The sequence below is a fragment of the Eulemur rufifrons genome, chromosome 9, assembly GCF_041146395.1.
Source record: "Eulemur rufifrons isolate Redbay chromosome 9, OSU_ERuf_1, whole genome shotgun sequence".
In the NCBI taxonomy this organism is placed as follows: Eukaryota; Metazoa; Chordata; class Mammalia; order Primates; family Lemuridae; genus Eulemur; species Eulemur rufifrons.
In genome coordinates this window covers 26,035,970-26,062,130 of record NC_090991.1, presented here as the reverse complement: position 1 = coordinate 26,062,130, position 26,161 = coordinate 26,035,970, and the positions used below count along the sequence as shown (strand labels likewise).

General features: G+C 39.8%; 2 protein-coding genes across 4 annotated transcripts in view; one reads left to right on the top strand and one right to left on the bottom strand.

The window, feature by feature from the left end:
- Nucleotides 1-651: 651 nt before the first annotated feature.
- Nucleotides 652-8,732, bottom strand: PTRH2 (peptidyl-tRNA hydrolase 2). 2 transcript variants are annotated; one of them, XM_069481099.1, is made up of 3 exons: nucleotides 8,667-8,732; nucleotides 2,616-3,926; nucleotides 652-1,422 (listed from the first exon to the last, which is right to left on the bottom strand). In XM_069481099.1, the coding sequence occupies exons 2-3, from the start codon at nucleotides 2,616-2,618 to the stop codon at nucleotides 883-885; spliced, it is 543 nt and encodes a 180-aa protein (XP_069337200.1). In that variant the 5' UTR covers nucleotides 2,619-3,926; nucleotides 8,667-8,732; the 3' UTR covers nucleotides 652-882. The 2 variants fall into 2 exon arrangements, with proteins under 2 accessions (XP_069337200.1, XP_069337201.1); XM_069481100.1 differs by lacking the exon at nucleotides 2,616-3,926.
- Nucleotides 8,733-8,995: 263 nt separating this feature from the next.
- The window catches only part of VMP1 (vacuole membrane protein 1), a 110,693-nt gene continuing 93,527 nt past the window's right edge, over nucleotides 8,996-26,161 (top strand). For both annotated transcript variants that reach the window (XM_069481093.1, XM_069481094.1), the window contains exon 1: nucleotides 8,996-9,048. The gene's annotated coding sequence lies outside the window, so the exon portion shown is untranslated. The remainder of the gene's footprint in view (nucleotides 9,049-26,161) is intronic.

The following is a 26,161-nucleotide window of genomic DNA, read 5'->3' as shown; positions in this document are numbered from 1 at the left end:
AGCCATGATGATCCCACTGTACTCTAGCCAGGGTGACAGAGCAAGACTGTCGTTAAAAAAAAAAAGCAAAATGGACAAAAACCACCCTTAATACTCTAGTTCTAAGAAGAGAAACATCAGGGATAACAAACTACATTTATTTCAATTACCATAAATTCTTACATGGGCCCACTCACATCCATCTGCAAGGTACATATGGTTTCTTCACAAGTTTCAATGGCTTCATTGTTAGAGGAAAGGGGAAAAGTAGAGAAATTTTTATAAACTATGATTTAGAAACACTGCTGCTAACCTTTGGCCAGTCTGAGTCAGGGAAAGTGAACACGAAACACTGCACAGGTGGGTTCTATCTCTGCTATAAAACCTTGACTTTGAGACAAAAATCCAGATACTAAACCATGAGATTCCATTGTGGGTGGCTGTACCATGATCTATTATAAAATAGGCTATCAGTTACCCAAAAAGTGACAGAGGGGAACAAACTGCAGTTTGAATCTAGTGGGAATACCCTTGAACCTGTAATCCTCCAAGGGGGACAGCAGCATAGTCTTGGGGAAGAAGAGCTATGAATATACAAAGCGATCTAACAATGCATAGGGAATTGCTCCCCTTTTAATTTTATCATGACCTGTTTCTCTCATCTTAAAATATTTGTTTCAGCATCTATCACCTGAACCACCAAGATCAATTTAACCAACAGTAATTTTTTTAAGCCAAAGATGACCACTCTCTAACTGGCAAGTACATGATGGAAGAGCACAGGAATGGATTTTATTTTCATCTCAAGAATATTTAAATTGGGGGAAGAAATTCAGCTTTTACTGTTAGAATTTGACAGGCTTCAAACACGTGATAGAGGAATTGTTATCATTCAAAGTCCACCTAGTAAAGTTTTAGGTGACCGGTGACTTTGTCTATTAGGTCTGCTGGTCCTGGCCCAATTCCTAGGACAGTTCGAGAGCCTGGTGCAATCTGAGTACGTCCAGCATCTTGGATTAAACTCACAATCAGTCCCAGCATTTTCGCGTGGGTCAGTAATTCAACCAGGGTTTCTTCATCAGGAGCTTTGACCACTACTTTGGGCTGGCCACAGTATTCCCACTGTTTGAGCATTTCAGGGTTTCTCCTTTGAACTTGCTTGTAGGCAGAAACAGCAGCATGAGAGCACTGGGCAGCCACTTTTCCTTTTCCCATCTTTAAGTCGGTTCGAACCACAAGAATCATTTTGTACTCTCCATTGTCTCCTAAGACGCTTGCTTCAGTTCCAGTCTCTGTGTCTGTCTTGCTCGTCAAGCTTTTGGAGAGCATCCCAAAGCGTCCTCGGAGGCCCCAGCCCAGGCACATGCCACAAGCAACTCCAGCAGCCAAGGTGAAAGCACCAGGATGAGCCAAATATTCCATAACCAAGGATTTGGAGGGCATCTTAAGGGAAAGGAAAAAAGTTACCACCATCTAGCTGTAGTAAGGTATAGGCTTATCAGACAAACGCTGACTATGAGCAGCAAGTAACATTTTAGAACTATATGAGGTCATCCAGAAAAAAGACAAAATATAGTTTGGATCTTATGCAGGCAGCCTATTTCCACTCCCCACCTCCCACCCCTGTGACCTAGAAAAGAGTCAAGCATCCACATGAAGCCGTTTAAAGTCATTTTGAATCTTTTTTTTTTTTTTTGAGACAAGGTCTTGCTTTATCACCCAGGTAGAGTGCGGTGGTGCCATCATAGCTTACTGCAACCTCAACTCCTGGACTCAAGTGACCCTCCTGCCTCACCCTTCGGAGTAGCTAGGACTAGAGGCACACACCACCGTGCCTGGCTAATTTTTTCCCCAATGTTTTTGTAGAGACCTTGCTATGTTGCCCAGGCTGGTCTTGAACTCCTGGCCTCAAGCGATCCTCCCGCCTCACCCTCCCAAAATTCTGGGATTACTGATATGAGCCACCACACCTGGCCATTTTGAATCTTAACGTGAGCAAACTCACATCAAGTTCAAAAACCCCTCCTCAGGCTTCCCTAAGTCTTGCAGAGAAAGGAAATGTTCTGTTTTACCAAGATGCCTAAAAGATTTAAAGAAAGCAAAAATAACTCACCCCTTTCTTGGAATACAGTGCTAATCTGTGTTTTCACAATGCAGTAAGTAGTTTTCAATGGAGAAGGTATCAAAGAAGCTCCCCCTGGAAGGACCTCAGAGAAGTTTCCCATTGTCATGTTAATGGGCCTGGAGTAAGAGCCTTACTGACATTTACTAGGCCTGAGTAAAGATGCTAAAAATTGTGCAAAATGAAGAGTTGTCCCATTGAGCATTAATGTGCAGGTGAAGAACTTAATATATGAGATTAGAACTCCATTTTATATATGAACACAAAATATTTTTTGCATAGTTTTAACACATACAGATGCTCAACTTACAATGGGGTTATGACCCAATAAACCCATCATTTAATATAGCCTAGCCTACCTTACACATGCCCCAAACACTTACATTAGCATACAAGTCGGCAAAATCATCCAATGCAAGGCATATTTTACAATAAAGTGTTGAATATCTCATGTAATTTATCAAATCCTATACTGAAAGCGAAACACAAAATGGTTAGTTATATGGGTACTCACCATTAATGTACACAGCTAAAAGCACACTGGGCCTGAAGAATGTTTGAAGCATTGAAATAAAATTAATTGCTGGATGATGGGGATGCTACAGTAACACGGTCATCAATTTCTCTCTCTTCTGAGGCTCGAGAATAGCTGGCAGAAGGCACGGGGACATCGATACTTGTTGATGGTTTAGCAGGCATAGTGTTCTTCAGGAAGATATCAAGTTCTGACTGTACAGTGTGTTTCTTCTTTTTATTATATATTTCTCTATAGCAAGCAAGAGCATCCTGTATCTGCCTGTCAACTTTTTTGAATCTCTCATAATTGGCATCCATTTTTCCTAACATCTGCACACCACTGCTGATAGTAGCAAATGCCTCTGCTAGCCTCTTTACTGTGAAATTTCTTGGTGCCTTGGGTATAACTTCTTCTTGTGCCTCAACTTCTTTAATTCTTTCTTCCTTTAGTTTGATCAGCTCCTCGTTGCAAAGATCTTCAGCCACAATCATCCTATGCAACTGTTCCTTAAAAGCTTTGGCACCTTCAGTATCTGCACTTGCTGCCTCACCACTGACCTTCACATTATGAAAATTATGACGCCTTTTGAAGCGCTGGAACCATCCATGACTTGCTTTAAATATCTGTGTATACGTAGGGTCATTGGTATGCTCTTTTAGCATATTGAAAAGACTTCTTGCCTTAGCCTGGATCATCAGTAGGCTAAGTGGTACGTGCTTCTGTATCTGGTCTTCCATCCAAACAACAAGTAATTTTTCCATATCATCAATTGGCCCGGCTCTTTTCTTTGTGATGACAGTGGATTTAACCGATGCTGACGATTTCACTGCGTCAATGATTCGCGTCTTATCCTTTAAGATGGTTGAAATCGTAGACTGCGGAAGTCCAAACTCGCGTGCGATGGCCATTACTGGCTTGCCGCCTTCGTGCTGGGTAATTATCTTGAGTTTCATCTCAAGAGTAATTGCCTTCCTCTTCTTCATCTCACCAGAAGGAAACACAGGTGGGCACTTTGTAGACATGATGGGATGTGAAAACACAAAACACAATATCCAAAAAAGCTGGCAACACAGTGCACTGTCGAGTATCAGTAGTTTTCCCTCGTGATCACATGGCTGACTGGGAGCTGTGGCTCAGTGCCGCTGCCCAGCATCACGAGAGAGCACTGTACCGCGTGTCACTAGCCTGGGAAGAGATCAAAATTCAAAACTCGAAGTACAGTTTCTACTGAATGGGTACTGCTTTCTCACCATCATAAAATTGAAAAATTGTAAGTTGAAGACTGTACTGAATTTTCCAAAAGTGTAGCTATCATATGAAACAAAAGAATATCATCCTTTATTATTTTAGAAAATCCTGTCAGCCCAGCAAAGCTGTTCATGAATATTTAAGTCACCAATAAAACAACTGTATCAGTCTACATTGGAGGCCATTACATTCATAATGCTTCTATGTAGAGGTACAAGCAACCATCAGTTTCTTCTTCTACTGGAATAGTATCCAAGCATTTATAAACAGAGGGCCACCATATTTGTAGTGCTTGTAAGTGGCACCCTTGAAATTGTGTAGTGTTTAATCGGCATAGCATAGATGACAGCCCTGGAAATACTTATTTTATCATAAATTTCCTTTTTATTCTTCTTTTTTTTTTTTTTGAGACAGAGTCTCACTTTGTTGCCCAGGCTAGAGTGAGTGCCGTGGCGTCAGCCTAGCTCACAGCAACCTCAAACTCCTGGGCTCAAGCGATCCTCCTGTCTCAGCCTCCCGAGTAGCTGGGACTACAGGCATGCGCCACCATGCCCGGCTAATTTTTTCTATATATATTTTTTTTAGCTGTCCATATAATTTCTTTCAAATTTTAGTAGAGATGGGGTCTCGCTCTTGCTCAGGCTGGTCTCGAACTCCTGAGCTCAAACGATCCGCCCACCTCGGCCTCCCAGAGTGCTATCTTCTTTATGTTAAAATTAGGACATTATAGGCCGGGCGCGGTGGCTCACGCCTGTAATCCTAGCACTCTGGGAGGCCGAGGTGGGCGGATCGTTTGAGCTCAGGAGTTCGAGACCAGCCTGAGCAAGAGCGAGACCCCATCTCTACTAAAATTTGAAAGAAATTATATGGACAGCTAAAAAAAATATATATAGAAAAAATTAGCCGGGCATGGTGGCGCATGCCTGTAGTCCCAGCTACTCGGGAGGCTGAGACAGGAGGATCGCTTGAGCTCAGGAGTTTGAGGTTGCTGTGAGCTAGGCTGACGCCACGGCACTCACTCTAGCCTGGGCAACAGAGTGAGACTCTGTCTCAAAAAAAAAAAAAAAAAAAAAAAAAAAAAAAAAAATTAGGACATTATATTAACATTTTTGAAATTATATGTTAGATTATGGAAATACTATTACATATTTCCATCTCAGGATAGCATATAATTCATATACCATAAAATTCACCCTTTAAACTGTAGAATTCAGGGGTTTTTAACATATCCGCAAAGTTGTGCGACCATCAGACTACCTGATCCCAAACATTTTCACTGTTCCAAAAGAAACCCCTTTATCCATTAGCTGTCACTTCCCATTTCCCTCTCCCCTGGTGAACACTAATCTACTTTGTGCCATTATGGATTTGCCTATTCTGGACATTTAATATAAATGAAATCATACAATATATGGCCTTTTGTTTCGACCTTCTATTGTAAACCATAACATTTTCGAGGTTTAACCATGTTGTGGTATATGTCATTACTTCATTTCTTTTTATTGATGAGTAATATTCCACTGTATGAATATACCACATTTTATCCATCCATCAGCATCCCTCTCTCTAGTCACAGTCCTTTCTGGAGCTACCTTCTTAAATGCCCAAATTCTACAGGCAAGAAAGCAGGATGACCAGGAGATTGCAGTTAGGAACATATTTCTAGCAGAAAGATGTGGTCAACAGCACTTTGTCTGACACACTTTTTCTATTAGTTTTAGCAAAAAAGGGGTTATTGTTTTTGGTGGGGCAGAAACTAGTTTGAGGTGGGGTCAAGAAATAGAGACAGGCTGGGCGTGGTGGCTCACGCCTGTAATCCTAGCACTCTGGGAGGCCGAGGTGGGAGGATCGCTTGAGGTCAGGAGTTTAAGACCAGCCTGAGCAAGAGCGAGACCCTGTCTCTACTAAAAATAGAAAAAATTAGCCAGGTATGGTGGCGAGTTCTTGTAGTCCCAGCTACTTGGGAGGCTGAGGCAGGAGGATCGCTTGAGCCCAGGAGTTTGAGGTTGCTGTGAGCTAGGCTGATGCCCCGGCACTCACTCTAGCCAGGGCAACAGAGACTCTGTCTCAAAAAAAAAAAAAAAAGTTGGCAAGAATAGATATACGGAGATCAAATTAGGAGGCTGCTATAATGTTATAATAGTTAACATTTACTAAGTGTTTTGCTATATATTAGGCATTAGCTAAGCACTCTATATGAATTATCTTCCTTAATGCTCCCAATAGTACATTAAGGTAAATATAGACAGTCATGGACTTACTGCAGTTCAACTTACGATTTTTTTTCAACTTTACAATAGTGCAAATGCGATATGCATTCAGTAGTAGAAAACTTACTTCAAGTACCCACACAACCATTCTGTTTTTCACTTTCTGTACAGTATTCAATAAATTACATGAGATAGTCAACATTTTATTATAAAATAGGCTTTACGTTAGATGATTTTGCCCAACTGTAGGCTAATGTAAGTGTTCTAAGCATGTTTAAGGTAGGCTAGGCTAAATAAGCCATGATGTTAGGTAGATGTACGAAGTGCATTTTTGACTTACAATATTTTCAACTTAGGATGGGCTTATCAGAACATAACCCCACCCTAAGTTGAGGAATATTGGTATATAATTATTATCCCTATTTTTCAGATGTGGCAATCAAGGAAGAGAAACTATAGTTTGCCCAAATTCACACAACTCGTAAGTATTAGTCTTAATCCAGAGCCCATGTTCTTAACATTACTCGATTATGCCTTCCCAGTAGCCTAGATGAGATGATGGTCACTTAGACATGAATAACGGAAATGGGAAAGAAAAGAAGTGGCCAAGGCACATCTGTCTGATTTGGCGACTGATTGGAAGTTCGGTGATAAAAGAAAAGGGAGAAGTTAAGAATGATACCTATATTTGAACAAGTGGAGAACAGGAGTACTATTTCCTTATAAAGTTAATTCTGGTGAAATAACGGGTTTGAAAGGAAAACATACTGAATTCAATTTTGGTCTGACTGAAAGACATCTTGGTTAGAGATATCCAGGGGAAAAAAAGATATATCTGTTTAAAGGTCAGAAAAGCCTGGGCTGGAAACACAGATTTGAGACCCCAACATATAAAGGAGGTTATTGAAATGAAACAAGTGCATGAGGCCACTTGGAAAAATATGTAAAATGAAGAAAGGACTAAAACATAATTCTGAGGAAATGAACATTAGGGATCAAAGGAGAGTGACTTGGAGTGGCCAGAAGGAGGTAACTCACATTATGGTAAGTTCTAGAGCACCTAGTTTCAGTCCACTTCCACTAGAGTGCCTAAACAATGGTGACAGGGCTGCACTGACATAATACTTTATGGTTCTAGATGTCTTTGCAGGAAAAAAAAATTAAATTCTTAATAGAAAGTTTTACAAAACCACATTATCTCATAATGCGTCTATCATTCAATTGCTACATGATGTTTACATATTAGCAGGACTTCTCTCTGATAACTTAACAGGCTCCAAACTGAACAAATATTCAATTATTTCTTAAAAGATATACTAATCTCTATGTCATCAATTAGAAGGATTCTCTGCATCGATTTCTAGGTTGCAAAGTAACCAAATATCCCATTTACCAGATTCAGGTACTATATGGAGAAGGGAACTGCTCTATATAGAGCAGACATTATGTGTCAGATAACATACGAAATCCTTTACATCCATTATCTCATTTACTGTTGCTATGAACATAGAGGAAGATGATAGCTTCATTTTCAAGATGAGAAAAATGTGGACCAAACAGTAAAGCTGCTTATCCACAATAACTAATAAGAGGAAGAACTATAAAATATACCTATTTAAAGGTCATGATAAAAAGCTTATCTAATATACCAGTAAGATCAAAAACAGAGAACAGTGAAAGTTGCAGAAATTACTATTTTTTGGTTATGTCCCATATCTCAATGGGGTTTCTTATTAGAAAATGTTAAAACTAACACTTATATCTTTGTTCTTTAGTATGTTCTAATCTCATATTAACCTAATCAGATTATCATCTAACTCCTCTACAAGAGTATGTCAGTCTGTCCCTTCTTCTGTATACCTACTGTAAAGCACATCAATAAGCCCAGTGCTTGAGACTAAGGTAAAAATAACTATTCTTAGTCTCACAGATAATCCTGGGCAATGACAGGACAATAAAACAAATATGTCCTATAAAACCCTCCTCTTGGTGCCTTCTAATTCTCCTGCCTGGCTAAACCAGTTCATAGGTCCTCTTGATCCCAACTGCTTCCTGAACCACACTCCACCCATTAAACCTACTCCACTGGCTACTGTCCCTCTGCACTTTCCATCCTAAAGAAACCTTTCCCTGGCCATGCTCACTGGCTCATACCTGTAATCCTGGCACTTTGGGAGGCTGAGGCAAGAGGATCGCTGGAGGCTAGCAGTTCAAGACCAGCCTGGGCAACATAGCAAGACCCTGTCTCTATAAAAAGTAGAAAAATTAGCCAGGTGTGGTGGCGTGCGCCTGTAGTCCCAGCTATTCAGGAGGCTGAAGCAGGAGGATAACTTTGAGGTTGCAGTGAGCTATGATGATGCCACTGCACTCTAGCCCAGGCAATAGAGCCAGACCCCGTCTCAAACAAAAACAAAAACAAAAACAAAACAAATCTTTCCTAAATCTTCTTTGACGCTTAAGCCACTGTCTCATTTTTCCTCTTCCCTTTACCGGAGGGTGGGTTATGGAATGAGATGGGAAGAAATGTTCCAACTGGAGCAAGAATGGAGAATGATAGCCCTCTCATTCGCCGTGTAAGGAGCCAACCTACCTAAAATACCTCCTCTTCTCAGTCGCGCCTTCCCGTTCTTCACGTCTAGGCAGCTAACACGCGTCTCATGGGCGAGCTACCTCTTCCGGGGTGCCTTAGACAAGTTCCGGATCAAGAACCATGAAGCAACCAGTCATTCTTCTTCTTGCCACACCCACAGGGCCGGCATCAAGAGCCGAACTGAAATCCTGCAAAGATCAACCGAGGCTGCCCAAAGGCGGGGGGAACGTTTCTCTTTTGGAGGCGGTCTCCGGGGGTGGGGAGACTGGACCGGAAGTGACGCAAACGAGTTCCGGTTGGCCGGAGCCCAGCGGCGGGTGTGAGAGTCGGTCAGGAGCCGCTTCCAGGATCCTGAGATCCGGAGAAGCCGGGGTCTGAGCGGGTAGGTAAACTAACGCGGGGAATTGGGGATGGAAGCCTGAGACTATCCTCAGAGCGTGGCTTCTTCCGGAGCTCTCCCACTTAGACAGTGCAGATCTGGGGCACGGTAATTTCGACTTCCAGCAGTGTTTTAGGGCGCTGCTGATGCTGAATGTCTCAGCCTGGCGGTAGCCAGGTTATTTGGGACACCTCATGGTTTGTCACTAGGACATTGAACCCGGACACCTGACTCCCGACCATTCGTTCTCCTCTCTGCGGACATAGAAGCTGTACCTTTTCGTCCTGGTGTGTCCAGGACCTTACAGTTTATGGAGAAGGTCTTCCTTGCTGACGACCGAGCTGTTTCTCAGGATCTGCCAGTTCGGTTCTTGCTCTCCCCAACCTTTAGCGCGTGATGCTAAATGTATCCGCTCCTAAACGAAATTCAGACGTGCTAGTGCTATCTAAAGCGCTGGTGGTACAGGGTCGTCAAGAGAATGGGGCCTTCGCTCCGTAGAGCCCTCGCAAAGGACCTTCTCAGATATCCCACTACTTTCATGAAAAATAGAGTTCTCTGCCTTTTCAAACCCCTGACCCCTGACTCCTGTATTTCGTTACAGCGGAGGTATTTGCAGTAAAACAGGAGGGTAGACTTAAATCTCTAAAATTCCAAGAAGCTATGTGTGGCCCTGTGTCACACTGCTAGATTATTTATGACCTTTAGTAGATTTTACACAATCATCTTTTTATTGCCTGCAACTCCATGCAAAAATCTGATAATATATAGATTGGCACTGTTGGCGTATCTTGGCAGCATTTTTTCTTATCCTAACTGGAATGTCGTTCAGCTCTCCTTTAGGGCATGTCAGAGATTTTGTAGGCAGATTTGCGTTGATCATTTGGAGAAGCTTGTACACGTATTCCTATTGTTGCAATGATAGAGAATTTAATATTGTGATTGCTACTACCTATTATTTGTATTGTCATTAGCTCTGATTTTAATTGTGTATTCTTAGCATAGATGATGAAAGGAAGAAACTTATTTACTAGGCAGCATTTTATGCATTCTAGCTTATGTTTTTATTGACTTGTGGAAGAGGGATGGTGGTACTCAGACATGTGATTGATTTGTGTAGGTATGAAGTAACTCTCAAGTAGAAATCTTTCATATTATACTTCTTTGCCTACATTACTTTAAAACATTGAAGCATTTTTTTTCCTTTGAGAAATATATCTTATTTGACTACAATTGATTAGTACAGTTTAATTTCTGTGACTCATGAAGAAAACACATGTAACCAGGTTTCTGAAGTATTTCAATGAATGATTTGATGCCTTTTAGTTTACCTATAGCTAATTTAATCAGTTTGTTATTTAATTTACACATTCTTATTTTTGAGTTAGAAAATTTTTTCATACTTAACCTTTGAAATGAGGTGACAAGATTTTTGAGATGTGGAATTATGATAATTAGATGTATCATTAGTTTACCATTTGGTAAATTTGCTTATTGATTGTATAACTGCCAAATCTGATCTTACATTTTTTTTGTTCGATTTTTGTTACCCAGGGACTGATTGTCCAGTTTTTCTTACTTTTCCAACTTCTTCTTGCCTTTGGCTTGAATCACCACTTTTTAAGGTTTTGAAGATCATTAAACTTTATATCAGAAGACCTGGATTGAAGTCTGGGCTCCAACATTTATTGAAGAATGGTTGGCAGGTTACTTAACATTCTGAACTGGTCTGGATTGTGTTGATAAGAGTATTGCTCACTTTATTTTGTAGGATTGTCACAAGGATTAAGTGAGATAGTAAATGTGAAATCATTATTTAATGACAATATGGTATCATTTTACTGGTGAGAGCTGGAAATATATCAGTGCAGAATACTGTTATTTCACATGATTTTCTGAAAATGTCATCACATAGTCTTCTGAGGTGATCTTTGTCCTACTCAGGAAGACAGTAAAGCTAGCCAAGAATAGTTTGATACTCTGATCCATTGAATTAGTCACCTTGGTTAATAAATAGGTAGCTGGAAAATGAGTATAGTTTTGCATTTGGGAGTTTAAATCTGATCCTTCTTGGTCATCATGTATTGTCACTTGAAAATGTCCAAGTACAGAAAAAGCTGAAGTTTTTGGTGCTTATATGTAGTTAACTAAAAGTTAGACATAGCCCTACCTTACTTATATACTTATGTTAAGTAAGAAACCTTACTGTTTCACTGGGACCAATGTTTAGAATTAGAAGGAACCTCTGTGAACATATAGTTAGAGATTCTTCTCATTTAATAGAGGAGAAAATTGGTGGCCACAAACGATCAGTAATTGGCTTGCCTGAAGTCATCTGGCTTAGACAGTGCCAGAACCTGAACTATAACTAAGGTCCCTAGTGTACTTTCTGTTCTGCTAAGGTTGTCCCTAGGCGTCTTGATATGGTTTGGTAATATTTCCTGGTTTGCATGAAAATGTTTTCTCTTATGTGTTTAATGGAATCTATCCACACATACTTAAATAGACATATACATAAACATATTTTTTACAAACTTTTCCTTCCTTTTTTAGCTGTTTTAGTCTTATAAATTGTAGAATAACAAAAACTGTGCTTGGAAAGATTTGCAGTGGAATGCATTAAGGAAAGAAAACTAGTTATATTCTTTAGAACAGTTATTCTGAGTTCATGCTTCATTACTATCAGGTATTGAGGTGTCTCCTTTCTGGCAATTGGAAGTGACAGAGGATCCTTGTAACACATGTCCCTACTGAGTAAATGTTGCAAAAGAGTAGGAGGGAGCTGTATTAATTTCTTTGCTCCTGCTAAAAATACTTCCCCGAGCTGTTTGTAATTTTAATATTGTGTTATGTTAATTCTGTATTATATAAAGAATCAGTTCTCTAGTTATTTCATTCTGGATAAATAGCCACTGTAGAAGAGTTAATTCTTTGTCTTGTTGGGTACTCCTTTTGGTTCTATTGATTTCGTAAAACCTGTTAAGTCTCTCTCCTTTCTTGGAGATGTTAGTTCTAGGTGCTACTCTAATTCCTGTTTTTGCCCAAGTGCCCTTTGTGTGTCCCTTCTTTTTTGGTGTGAAAGGAGAGAAATGAACTAGAAATGAACTCTAGATTAGAGAATCCTGACAAATTAGATGAATTGAAGGGAAAATTTGGTTGAGATTTTGTTAGTTGTTAATCTCCTTTCACAAAGCCTTCTAAATATTTTTGGGAGTAAACTTTTTTTTTTTTTTTTTTGAGACAGAGTCTCGCTTTGTTGCCCTGTTAAGAGTGAGTGCTGTGGCGTCAGCCTAGCTCACAGCAACCTCAAACTCCTGTGCTCAAGTGATCCTCCTGCCTTAACCTCCCAAGTAGCTGGGACTACAGGCATGCACCACCACGCCTGGCTAATTTTTTGTTTCTATTTTTAGTTGACTGGCTAATTTTTTTTTTCTATTTTTATTAGAGATGGGGGTCTTGCTCTTGCTCAGGTTGGCCTTAAACTCCTGACCTCAAGCGATCCTCCCGCCTCAGCCTCCCAGAGTGCTAGGATTATAGGCGTGAGCCACCACGCCTGGCCAGGAGTAAACTTTTAAAGAGCATATTGCCTCAAGAAATTCCGTATTTTGTCTGGGAAAACAACTTTGAAAGTGTTTGCTGAACTGAAGTTGTGTATTATGTAAACCCTTATATAAAGCTCATTTTAAAATACTATGCTCCTCAGCCGGGCGCGGTGGCTCACGCCTATAATCCTAGCACTCTGGGAGGCCGAAGTGGGTGGATGGCTCAAGGTGAGGAGTTCGAGACCAGCCTGAGCAAGAGTGAGACCCGCGTCTCTACTAAAAAAATAGAAAGAAATTATCTGGCCAACTAAAATATATATAGAAAAAATTAGCCGGGCATGGTGGCGCGTGCCTGTAGTCCCAGCTACTCGGGAGGCTGAGGCAGTAGGATCGCTTAAGCCCAGGAGTTTGAGGTTGCTGTGAACTAGGCTGACGCCACGGCACTCACTCTAGCCCGGGCAACAAAGCGAGACTCTGTCTCAAAAAAAAAAAAAAAAAAAATACCATGCTCCTTGATTTGCAGTATCAAGGCAATTTGAACTAGAGACACTTTATTGTGTCAGATCAAAGGTGCTACTTAAAAGTTGAAGGCATAGTTAAATTCAGCAAGGGCAATCCATTGAGTAATCCTTTCCCAGGTAGACTACCTGTAACTGCTAAAGTGTTTGTTAATATTCCTTATCTTTTCAGGAGTTCATTGTGATGTTTTCTCTTATTCTTGGGGTCCTTTAATGATAGCTTTGGTCTTTATAGGTTATCTGGAAGGAGTAGGCAGGTAATGTTAAGAGCCAAGGCTAAAAGTTAGACTGCCTTGGTTCAAATTCAGCTCTATTACTGTGCAACTCTTTTACTAGCTACTTAACCTCTAGCTGTCTCTATTTCCTCCTAGACAATGTAGTCAGTACCTTTATTGTTAGGGTTAAATGAATAGATGTAAGTAAAGCATTTAGGACAGTGCCTAGCATATTGTTAACCATGATTACGATCATTGTCATCACGTGGCTCCCTGAGCTGTTGCTAAGACTCTTTCCCAACCTTGTTTTGAAAACATGCCTGTATGTAGCTGCTTACTTAATTATTATTTGCTCATTATTAATGAAGTTTCAATAAATATCTCAGAGTATGCATTTCATTTTGTGAATATTTTACAACATACGAGGGATTCTTACCCAAATGAGGCATTCTTGTAGGCCATGCTGTTAATCATTTTGTATTATTAACAGATTACATTATCTGTATAAGCCATAACACAGAATTTGGGACTTGAAACCAAGTGTTCTTTGGATATTTAATGATGTCTTCTAGCACTTACTTTTTTTGCATGGAAAGATCACTTTCCAATGACATTGCCTTATCTGTTCATTCAGCCAGTCAGTGAACAAACATCTTGCGTCCTAGGCCTTATACCAGGTTCTGGGGAAAACAATGACAAACAAGACTTGTTATGAAGAAAGCAAACAAGGGTCTGAGAGAGAGTTAACAGTGTGGATATATGCCTCTTTGAGACTGGAGCACAGTAGACTTGGAATACAGCAACATGAGATGATGTAGGAAAAATACTCTGGTGTTAGGATATATATGTGTGTGTGTGTATATATATATATATATATATATTTTTTTTTTTTTTTTTTTTTCATCCACAGTTCCTTGCTCATAACTGCTATCAAAATGCTGCTGCCCTTTTGGCCTCAAGAGCAGATTTCAGAAAATAGAATCTCTCTCTCTCTGACCTTTTCCTGTCCTTTTACCTGCCCAAGGCTGCCAGGACTTTAATCTGTGGCTCAAAAGACCCTCATTGCAGAGAGTCCTGCCCCATATGAGGAAGGACTGTATAGAGAGGCCAAGAAAAATCTGGACAGACAGGCCTTGCTGGTTTTAGATTATACCCTTTTTGTCCAATCATATTTCGACATGGTTGTCCATCAATGAAGTCTCCATAAAAGGCCCAAAGGACAGGGTTTGTGGAGCTTCTATAGAGCTGAACACATGGAAGTTCCTGGAGGGTGACACTCCCGGGGAGGGCATGGAAGCTCTATGCCCCTTTCGTACATGCCTCGCCCCATGCAACTTTTCATCTGTATCCTTTGTAATAATCCAGTAAATATATTTCCCTGAGTTCTGTGAGCCACTCTAGCAAAATAATCGAACCCAAAGAGGGGATCATTAGAACCCCAACTTAAATCTGGTTAGTTAGAAGTTCTGGAGGCCCAGACTTGTGACTGGTATCTGAAGTGGGGAAGTAGAGGGGATAGTCTTGGAGACTGAGCCCTCAACCTGTGGGATCTGACTCTGTCTCTGGGTAGGTGGTGTTAGAATTGAATAGGAGGACACTCAGCTGGTGTCTATTTCATTGCTTATTGCTTGCTTGCTGGTGGGCAGAAATCCCCATATACTTTGAGGTCACAGAATTCTGTATTGATTGTTGTGGTGTGAGAGCAGAGGAAAACATGGTTTGGGTTTTTCGTCACAGAGGTACCCAGGGTTCAGGTCATGTAGAGCATTGCAGGCCATGGGAATGAATCTTGAATTGATTTTGAGTGCAATAGGAAATCATTCTACAATTTTAAGTAGAGGAGTAATATGATTTATAAGAAATTGTTGCTCATGTGTGAAGAGTGAATTGAAGTGGACAAGAATAGAAATGGAGAGAGAAGTTTAGAGTCTACTGCAGTAGTCGAAGTGGGAGATGAAGATGGATCAGAGGGGTGGCAAAGAAGATGGACAGCAGTGTGTGGATACTAAATATACTTGGAGTAGGACTTGGTCTGGGATTAGATGAGTGGTAAGAAAAAGAGAAGAGTCAGGGATGACTAAGCTTCTGGATTTAGTGACTGGGTGGGTGGTTGTGCCAGGTACTGGGAGAGGAAGAGTTTAGAAAGGACCAGATTTGTTTGTTTGTTACAAGAAAGTGGGTAGGTATGGGTAGGAAAGGACATGTGAAATTTGAGACACTTACGAACCATCCAGGTGGTGCTCTTGCATATGTAAATCTAGAGGTTACAACAAGAATACAGATTCAGGATAGGCTTTTTTTTTTTTTGAGACAGAGTCTCACTTTGTTGCTCGGGTTAGAGTGAGTGCCATGGCGTCAGCCTAGCTCACAGCAACCTCAAACTCCTGGGCTCAAGCAATCCTCCTGCCTCAGCCTCCCGAGTAGCTGGGACTACAGGCACGTGCCACCATGCCCGGCTAATTTTTTCTATATATATTTTAGTTGTCCATATAATTTTCTTTCTATTTTTAGTAGAGACGGGGTCTCACTCTTGCTCAGGCTGGTCTCGAACTCCTGACCTTGAGCCATCCACCCGCCTTGGCCTCCCAGAGTGCTAGGATTACAGGCGTGAGCCACCGCGCCCGGCCAGGATAGGCTTTTAAATCATGGAACCAGATGAGTCACTTGGGGGATAGGGAAGATGAGAGGGCCTAGGTCAGCTAAAAGAGAAAGATCTGGCAAAAGAGACTAACAAGGTGTCTCAGTCAGTTTTCTGTTGCATATAACAGGATACCTGAAACTGAGTAATTTATAGAGAAAAGAAATTTATTTCTGATAGTTATGGAGACTGAGAGGTCCAATATTGAGGAGCCACATCTGGCGAGGGCCTGCTTGCTGGGGGGAACACTCTGCAGAGCCTGGAGGTAGCCTGGAGGTAGCCTAAAGGCATCACATGGTGAGTGGGCTAAGTGTGCTACCTCAGTTCTCTTTTCTCTTCTTATAAAGCCACCAGTCCCATTCCCATGGTAACCCATTAATCCATTAACCTATTAATGCATGAATGGATTAATCCATTCATGAGGCCAGAGTCCTCACGACCCAGTCACCTCTTAAAGGCCCCACCTCTCAGTATTGCCAAATTGGGGATTCAGTTTCAACATATGTCTTAGGGGCGACAAATACTCAAACCATAGCAAAGGGAGCATTTGAAAAAAGAAAGATCAGATACACAAAATTAATAAAAGTGGTTACATTTAGCAGGAAGGGTATGAGGCAGATAAGACACAGAGGTTTTTCACTTTTTTATATATATTATTATTATTTTAAAACATATTAAAGTTTTTACTTATTCAGAATCCTTTTAAGAAATGGTCCGTTTTGTCAAATGCTGCTATGTGGTCTAGATAAGGACAGAATAAAGTTCAGTAAAGTTAAATTGGTTGATCTGGCTAACCACTTCTCTCATTGTTGAGTCTAAGTCATTCTAGAAACTTTCAGGTCTGCAGGTTACAAAAGGTCTTTAGTCAAGAATATCTAGGGATCTCTTGCCTCTCATGAGCTTTCAAGATTACAGTACTGGCTTCTCTGGGGCAGAAGAGTTTTCTTCAGTCTTTATTAAATAATATAATAGAGATGCCTGGGGCCTTATAGGGTTCTATTTTTTGTCATGATTTAACTGATAAAGCTTTGTTTAAAAATAATATGCAAGTCAGATGTAAATGTATTTATTTGTATTCCAGTAATTCTTTATATTCCAAGATAGTTTAGCGTCTTTGAATATTATATATTAAACTTTTTATTTCCAAAAATGACGTTGTAATAAAGTCAGATTCTCAGAGAAAGCTTCTCTGTCGACTGTGTTAAAAATTGTGCCCAAACACATGCATATGCATACATACCAGTTTTATTTTACACTGCAGCACTTATCACTATCTGATAACATGTTTGAATTTTTGTTCATTACTATATCTCTAGCCAACTATGTCTGACACATAGTATGTATTATGTAAATAGTTGTTAAATGAGCAAATGAAAAATTCATTTTCACTGCTGTGTAGTATTTCATTATGTAAATGAATCACAGTTTATCTGTTCTCCTGACAATGAACATTTGAGTTGTTTGTAGCTTTTCCGGTTGCATCCTGGGCCCTTCCCTTTAATCCTTTCTGCTCTAAAGGCCCTCATACTCTGGACCTGTGATGGGAGGGGGCACACTGAAGAGGTCTGAAATGCCTTTAAGGTCATTCTCCCATTTGATGAATAGCACCTGGCTTCCTTCTATCCATACTAATCTTTTTGTCAAAAGGTCACTTGGCCACACCCCTAGTTTTCTCTCCTAAAGGTACTTTTCCATTCTTTACATTGCCAGCCTGAGAATTTGCTAAATCTTTACGTTCTGATTCCCTTTTGACTACAAACTCCATCCATAAACTGTTTCTGTCTTCTCAAATTTTAGGATAAAGCAGTTAAGAGAATTCATGCAAATGCTGAATGCTTTGCTGCTTAGAGATTTCTTCTGCCAAATTTCCTAGTTCATCACTTCTAAGTTTTGCCTTCCATGAAGTCATAGGACATGAATGTAATTTGCGCAAGTTCTTACCAATTTATAACAAAGATGACATTTCCTCCAGTTTCTAATACCTTGTTTCTCCTTTCCATCTGAGATCTCATCAAAATGGCCTTTACTTTCCATAATTCTACCAACATTCTGTTTATTACCACTTAAGTAATCTCTAAGACGACTGAGGCTTTGCCTACAGCTCTTTTCTTCTGAGCTCTCACAGGAATTGCCTTTAATGCTCCATTCACAACAGTGTAGCCTTTTTCCAGCATTCACTTCAAAACTGTTTTAGCATCTACCCATTACCCAGTTCCACAGCTGCTTCCACATTTTTAGGTTCCTGTCATAGCAACACCCGACTTCTGGTACCAATTTCTGTCTTAGTCTGTTTTATGCTGCTATGAGAGAATACCACAGACTGGGTAATTTATAAAGAACAGAAATTTATTTCTCACAGTTCTGGATGCAGGGAAGTCCCAGATCAAGGTGCTGGCATCCGATGAGGGTTGTTCTGTTTCCAAGATGGCACTTTGAATGCTGTGTCCTCCAGAGGGGTGAAACCAAGATATCCTGTATACTCACAGGGGAGATTGTGGAAGGGCAAAAAGGGTGAACTCTCTCAGCCAAGCCCCTTTATAAGGGTACCTAATCCCATTCACAAGGAAGGAGCCCTTTTGGGCTAATCACTTCTTAAAGGCTCCCCCCCCCCCTTTTTTTTTTTTTTTGAGACAAGGTCTTGCTCTGTCACCCTGACTGGAGTGCGGTGGTGTGATCACAGCTCACTGCAACCTCCAGCTCCCAGGCTCAAGCAATCCTGATCCTCCCAGCTCAGCCTCCTGAGTAGCTAGAACTACAGGTGAGTAGCTAGGACTACAGGTGCATGCCACCATGCCCTGCTATCTTATTTATTTATTTATTATTATTATTTTTTTTTTCAGAGACAGGATCTTTCTGTGTTGCCCAGGCTGGTCTTGAACTCCTGGGCTCAAGCCATGCTCTTGCCTGGGCCTCCCAAAGTGCTGGATTATAGGCATGAAGCACCGTGCCTAGCCTCCACTTCATACTGTCACATTGGCAACACCTGAATTTTGGAGAGGACATATTCAAACCATAGTAGTTCTACACCTGGGATTAGAATTGCTGGTATAGTGTGTGCCAGTATTCAGCTTTACAAGTTGTTTCCTGAACTTTGCTATTGTCATATTTCCTAATTTTTTGCCAAAGGAATTCATGTAAAAATGATGTGGTGGATTATAAAATTGAGTGGTGGGTTGCAGAATTGTGGAATGGCCAGTTCTTCCTATCATTTATGCATATTCCTTTGCAGTGTGATTTTACTTCTAGAGTCTATTTCTCCACCCCTTGATTCTGTACTTGGATATGTGACTTGCTTTGGCCAGTGGGATATAGGCAAGTATGACACAAGCACAAGCTTGAAAAGCACTTGCATGGTGGGGCTTGTCCTCTGTCGTTGCTCCCTGAGCCCACCATGTGAAAAAGGCACAGCGTAATCTACGGGAGGTTGGAAGACCATGCAGAGCAATCCCAGATAAGTGAGGTCTGCCTGCCTAGTTCAAGAGCCAGGCTAGCCCAGACCAGAACTGCCTAACCTAACCCCCAGAATCATGAGAAACATTAAATTATTTTTTAAGTCACTAAGCTTTGAGGCTAAGTTGTTACAGGGCAAAAGCTAATTGATACAGATGGTATCTCATTGTGATCTTTATTTATATTTTTTGATTGTCAGTGATGGCAAGTAGGTATCTTAATTATCAGCCATACATATTTTCTCTGCTGTGAAATTCCTCTTTGTGTTATTTGCCTGCTTTAGTTTTGTAGGGTTGTTTTTTTCTTAAAATTATTGATACTTAATGTAATCTGCCAGTAGTCCATTATCAGTTATATGTTTCCCTGTTTTTTCTTTTCACATTCTTTTTTTTTTTTTTTTTTTTTTTTGAGACAGAGTCTCACTCTGTTGCCCAGGCTAGAGTGAGTGCCGTGGCGTCAGCCTAGCTCACAGCAACCTCAAACTCCTGAGCTCAAGGGATCCTCCTGTCTCAGCCTCCCGAGTAGCTGGGACTACAGGCATGTGCCACCATGCCCGGCTAATTTTTTCTATATATATTTTTAGCTGTCCATATAATTTCTTTCTATTTTTCAGTAGAGATGGGGTCTCGCTCTTGCTCAGGCTGGTCTCGAACTCCTGAGCTCAAAGGATCCGCCCACCTCGGCCTCCCAGAGTGCTAGGATTACAGGCGTGAGCCACCGGGCCCGGCCTCTTTTCACATTCTTGAGATACTCATGATGGATTCAAATTTTCATTTTAGTTGTTTTCCAATTTATCAGTCTTTTCATTTATGGATAGCTCTTGTGTGTGTCTTAAGAAAGACAGGTACAGGCCGGATGCAGTGGCTGACACCTGTAATCCTAGGACTTGGGGAGGCCAAGGTGGGAAGGATCACTTGAGCTCAGGAGTTCAAGACCAGCCTGAGCAAGAGCAAGACCCCATCTCTATATATAAAAAAAAAGAAATCCTTCTCTATCCCAAGGCAGAAAAGTATTTATGTTTCCTTCTAAAAGTTTTGCTTTTTGACTTTTAAATTTTTAATCCATTTGGAATTGAACTTTGTATGTGATTCACAGTAAGGAATCTAAATTTTTTTCATACTTTGATAACCAGTTTTTCAATTCATTTGATCAAATACTCTCTCCTTTCCCCAGTGATCTGTCTTGCCACCCCTTCCTGTAGACTTCCAAATACACAAGGATTTTATCTTGGTCAGTTTGTTCATCTCTACACTAACACCACCCTGCCTTCATTATTTATCTGGATATAAGTACTTTGTCACATATATGTATTCCAAGTATTTTCTCTCATTCTGTAGCTTACTTTTTTGTTTTGTTAAACATTTCCTGTGTTTCACAAAGAAAAAGTTGTGGGGTTTTTTGGTTTTTTGTTTGTTTGTTTTTGAGACAGAGTCTTACTCTGTTGCCCAGGCTAGAGTACAGTGGCATCATGATAGCTCACTGAAACGTCAAACTCCTGGGCCCGGGTGATCCTCCTGCCTCAGCCTCCTGAGTAGCTGAGACTGCAGACATGAGCCATCATACCTGGCTAATTTTTCTATTTTTTGTAGAGATGGGGTCTCGCTCAGGCTGGTTTTGAACCCTTCAAGCGATCTTCCTGCCTCAGCCTCCCAGAGTTCTAGGATTACTGGCATGAGCCACCATGCCTGGCCATTACTACCATTTTAATAGATGGAGAACATGTAGCAGGTCAGTATTTTTGCAAATAGTGGATAATAAAAAAGTTCTGTTTCACAGACCATAAATTTTAAAATTGACTGGATCAAATTCTTCATTTTGATATAAATAATATGAAGCATAGACTTTAGTCATTTGAAAATATTCTGTGATTAAACTTATTTTCTTATTAAAGGCCAGTTGATATTCCCCAGGTATTTAGAGGCAGTGGAAAAGTCCATTAAGCAATCCAAGTTTAAAATTTTATCAGAGAAATACTTAACTAAACAGTAATAACCCACAAAGAAATGACCAAAAGAGGCAAAGGTGAAGTCATCTGAGTTTCATATATAGTCAGTTTAAGTAGTGAGAATCAATAGGGATGAATGTTGTGTTAATTCTAATAATGGGGAACATTTGAAAATGCTAGGGCAAGCTAAACCTTTGGGGCTATTTTTTGTTGTTGTTGTCTTTTCTTTTTTTGTGACTCTGGAATTACTTGGTGACAGTTGAAAATACTACCACTGGACTGTTTTGTATGGTAGAGGAACTTGAATTTGGAGTGGGAAAAGTGAGATTGAACTCTTGCTTGGACATTTATATGCTGCTGAATTGCTATTTGGGGCCTTTTGAGTACTCAGTTTCTCATTTGTAAAAAGCTAGGATGAAAGTAACTCCTCTACAGAGGTTTGTTAGCATCATGTTAGTTAATCTATTTTTAAACGATAAATCACTATACAGAAGTGATTTATCATTTAAAAATCACTAGCTATTACATAAATCCAAAACTCTACCCTTGCACTAAGAGGAATTTCTTTTGTTTGTTTTTATTTTTTGAGACAGAGTTCCCTCTGTTTTGCAGGCTACAGTGCCGCGGCATCAGCCTAGCTCACAGTTACTTCAAACTCCTGGGCTCAAGCAATCCTCCTTCCTCAGCCTCCTGAGTAGTTGGGACTACAGGCATGTGCCACTGGGCCTGGCTAATTTTTCTATTTTTAGCAGAGATGGAGTCTTGCTCTTGCTCAGGCTGGTCTTAAACTTCTGAGCTCAAGCTATCCTCCTGCCTCGGCCTCCCACCATGCCCAGCGTGGAATTTTTTTACTATTTGAATAGAAAGGAAATTATGACCATCATTTACTCCTTGTGCCTAACAATTGAATGAGGAAAGAGAGTATCAGGGGTGTGAAATGACATGTCCAAGTTCTCACAGTTAGCTGAATCTCCCAACTCTAGTCTGGTATTCCTTTCACTATCTTAATTCTTGACCTTTCTTTTACTCCCCCATCCTTTTGGTGAAAACGTTTAGCTAAGATTGCATTGGGTATGAAAAACTGCATGGACATTTAGGAATAGATTAAGAGAAAATGAGAAGTGGCATTTTTTTCAAGCTGTAATTTTATAAGTTGTACATTTTCTCCACGGAAATAAAATCATGTCTTAACAGGAAAGAACATATAATGATGTTTTTACATATTGAAAGTGAGAGGTAAGGCTGGGCGCGGTGGCTCACGCCTGTAATCCTAGCACTCTGGGAGGCCGAGGCGGGTGGATCGCTCAAGGTCAGGAGTTCGAGACCAGCCTGAGCAAGAGTGAGACCCCGTCTCTACTAAAAATAGAAAGAAATTATATGGACAACTAAAATATATATATATATATACAAAAAATTAGCCGGGCATGGTGGCGTATGCCTATAGTCCCAGCTACTCGGGAGGCTGAGGCGGTAGGATCGCTTAAGCCCAGGAGTTTGAGGTTGCTGTGAGCTAGACTGACTCCACGGCACTCACTCTAGCCCGGGCAACAAAGCGAGACTCTGTCTCAAAAAAAAAAGAAAATGAGAGGTAAAGAAACCTTTTCCACAACCTATCAGACCTTAAATGTGTTGTAGGTTGTGTCTTTTTTTAATTGGGATTTTCACTTAAAATTTTATCTAGTTAAAAATTAGATCTGGAGCAATGGCCTTTTCAATGATTAGAAGTCTATGATGAGTTGAATATATTTCACGTGTCATTAAATTAAGTTGAAACACATTATAGGCCAGCAGTATATACCCACATAATCTGCTAATCCATATTGGGAGATTTGTGGCGATTTTGAGTGCTTTTAAATTATATCCCAATTTGGGGTTTTAATTTGTCTAATTCCCCAAGACTTAGAAAGTTCACAAAGAGTCAAGGAATTTTTTTCATATATTCCCATTCAAATCACAGTGAATTTTCACAGAACACACACTCTTTAACTGGCACAACCATATGATACTGTTAATCTGACTCAGAGAGTCAGATGATTCAATAGTCAGCCTGATATTGTGCATTGTTTTTGAATTATCTTTGGCTTTGTATCCCTGCACAAATAGAAAACTGTATCAAAGCCTCATTGGTCAAGATATATTACTTACTTAGATTATTTATTTAGTTTATCAGAGGAAATTGCAATTCCTTAATCTTAATAGTTTTAGGGAAATGTACAGCTATTTTGGAATAATCTGTAACTGATTTCCTTAAATAATCCGATTAATGATAGACACTTCTGGAAGCAAGAAAGGTTACTGAAAGTTGTAATACTTAATCTGCATTTGTACATGTTATATGAAGAACATTGCATTTTATTGAGAAAGCTGACTTAATATTTTTATGAGAAAGCAGAATTCATTTAGATAGATGATTTTCTTAAAAGGAAGTATGTTCACTTCATTTTGGAATAATGTTGCCAAGAAAATGAGAATCAGTAGCTTCCTTACTCTCACTTTCTTTTCACCTTGTTAACTTTTCCGGTAACTCATATTACTCAGAAAGTTGCTAGTATTATGTCATCCTTAAGTGTTTTTTATTTTGCTTTCAGGGACACTTCAGTAATTTAGTTTTACATTGGTTTTTTTCCTTACAAGTGTGGCTAATGTTTAGAATGAATGGAGTATTATAGTCTTAGCACTGAATGTACAGCCTACAAAGAACCTTTGTGAGCTGATTTTTGCAGTGTTTTCCAAGTTCTTTTGCTAGAAACAAACAAGTGACCCCATGTATTTTAATATCAACTTTTTATTTTAAACTCTTTAGCTGCATTTAAAATCTGCTAGTTACAGTCTTTAAACACATTTCTTGTATCTAGATAAGTGTTCACAGTGAAACGTATTATTTGATGTTTGAGTTATGCTTCTGTCCTATTTCTGTCTTCTCACTCCATCTGCAGACCTATAAAATTTACTTCAACAGTGTCATTCTTACAAACAAAACTGACTTACATATATGCACTCTCAGTGCAAAGTAGGCTCCATTGAATTTCAAGAATATGTGTTAGATTCCTGTTTGAGGACATTTCAATCTTTTAAACAGGCTAAGAATACTTTGTATTTACTCCCACATCAGGAATCTTACTGGCATTGTTTCATCACAAATTTCCAAAATTAATGCTATTTCATTGAATTGTGAAAAGTGGCTTTCCTTAAAAATGATTACTTCATCTCATCATAGCTATGTAGACTAGAGCCCTTTTACACCATCATTTTTAACAGATTTCTTTGTAGTACATTTTAAAATATTTAGATTGATGAAAAATAATTCGTTTTTGTTATCTTACACAAACTAAGCTTGTTCTAATCTGTGGATGTTTCTATTATGTAGGCTGTGGAAACCAATTATGTAGGCTCTTATATAGTATAGAAATATGGAAAGCAAGTACATATAAGTGAATACTCAGGTACAAACATTCACTATGATTGTTTTAGAAAATTGTGACATTCATGAAAATGGCGTGGAGAAACTAACGTTAAGTGCATGCTGTGTGCCAGTCACTATATGGGGGCACTTATATAATTTGTCTTTAAGTAAAGAAGCTAAATTACTGAGATTCCCCTGATGCAAAACAAAAACGTTTAAGGATGACATGAAAATATGGATGGGGATACTACATAAATATGTTCAAATGCAGAAACTTAAATTATTTAACCTAAGGTCACATAACAATAGTAGGTGATGGTGGTAGGATTTTTTTTTAAATTACAAAATATAAAAGTTCTTTCAGCTGGGAAGGATAACAGAATTAGAATAGGATGGATGGGTTCAGTCCTGGGGTGTGTGGAGTACAGGTAAAATACATAGTCCAAATGTGTCTTGTCCTGATATGGCCTCAAATCAATCAAGATGTATTGGCACCTTTCAGGCACCAAGTTCTCCTGTTTCCCTATAAAATTGGTCTTTTTCTTTTTTTTTTTTTTTTTCCGGACAGAGTCTTACTCTGTTGCCCAGGCTAGAGTGCCGTGGCGTCAGCCTAGCTTACAGCAACCTCAAACTCCTGGGCTCAAGCAATCCTCCTGCCTCAGCCTCCCGAGTCGCAGGGATTACAGGCATGTGCCACCATGCCCAGCTAATTATTTCTCTATATATTTGTAGTTGTCCATATAATTTCTTTCTATTTTTAGTAGAGATGGGGTCTCGCTCTTGCTCAGGCTGGTCTCGAACTCTTGACCTCGAGCGATCCTCCCGCCTCGGCCTCCCAAAGTGCTAGGATTACAGGTGTGAGCCACCGTGCCTGGCCTACAATGGGTCATTTTACAATGATGAATTTGATACTGAGTAAAATTAACAGGGTATATTGATGCTGGATTAAGTAGTCACTATTGCAGTTTGAAGACACATACAATAAAGTACATGGGGGTGTTTTCTGGATAAAAGATAGGTTGGCCATGTGGTTAACGGTTAAATCCTTTCAAGGCATCTGGAACTTGGTATAGGTTTCACATTTCAGGATCTGATCCTCAGTTTTGTAGTTTAGAAATCTGAATTAGTAAACATATAGCTGAATGTACTCTAGTGTGTAGAGTTATTCAAACCAAATTGACAAACCCACAATAGCAGTTTTCTAATACTATAAAGAAAAATATTACTATCCTGTGATCTGGATCCTCTTATTTATACCAGTCATCTTTGTATTAGTCTGCTAGGGATGCCATAACAGAATACCACAGACTGGGTGACTTAAACAACAGAAATTTATTGTCTCACAATTTTGGAGGCTGGAAGTTCAGGGTGCCCGTAGGGTTGGTTTCCGGTAAGGTCTCTCTTCCTG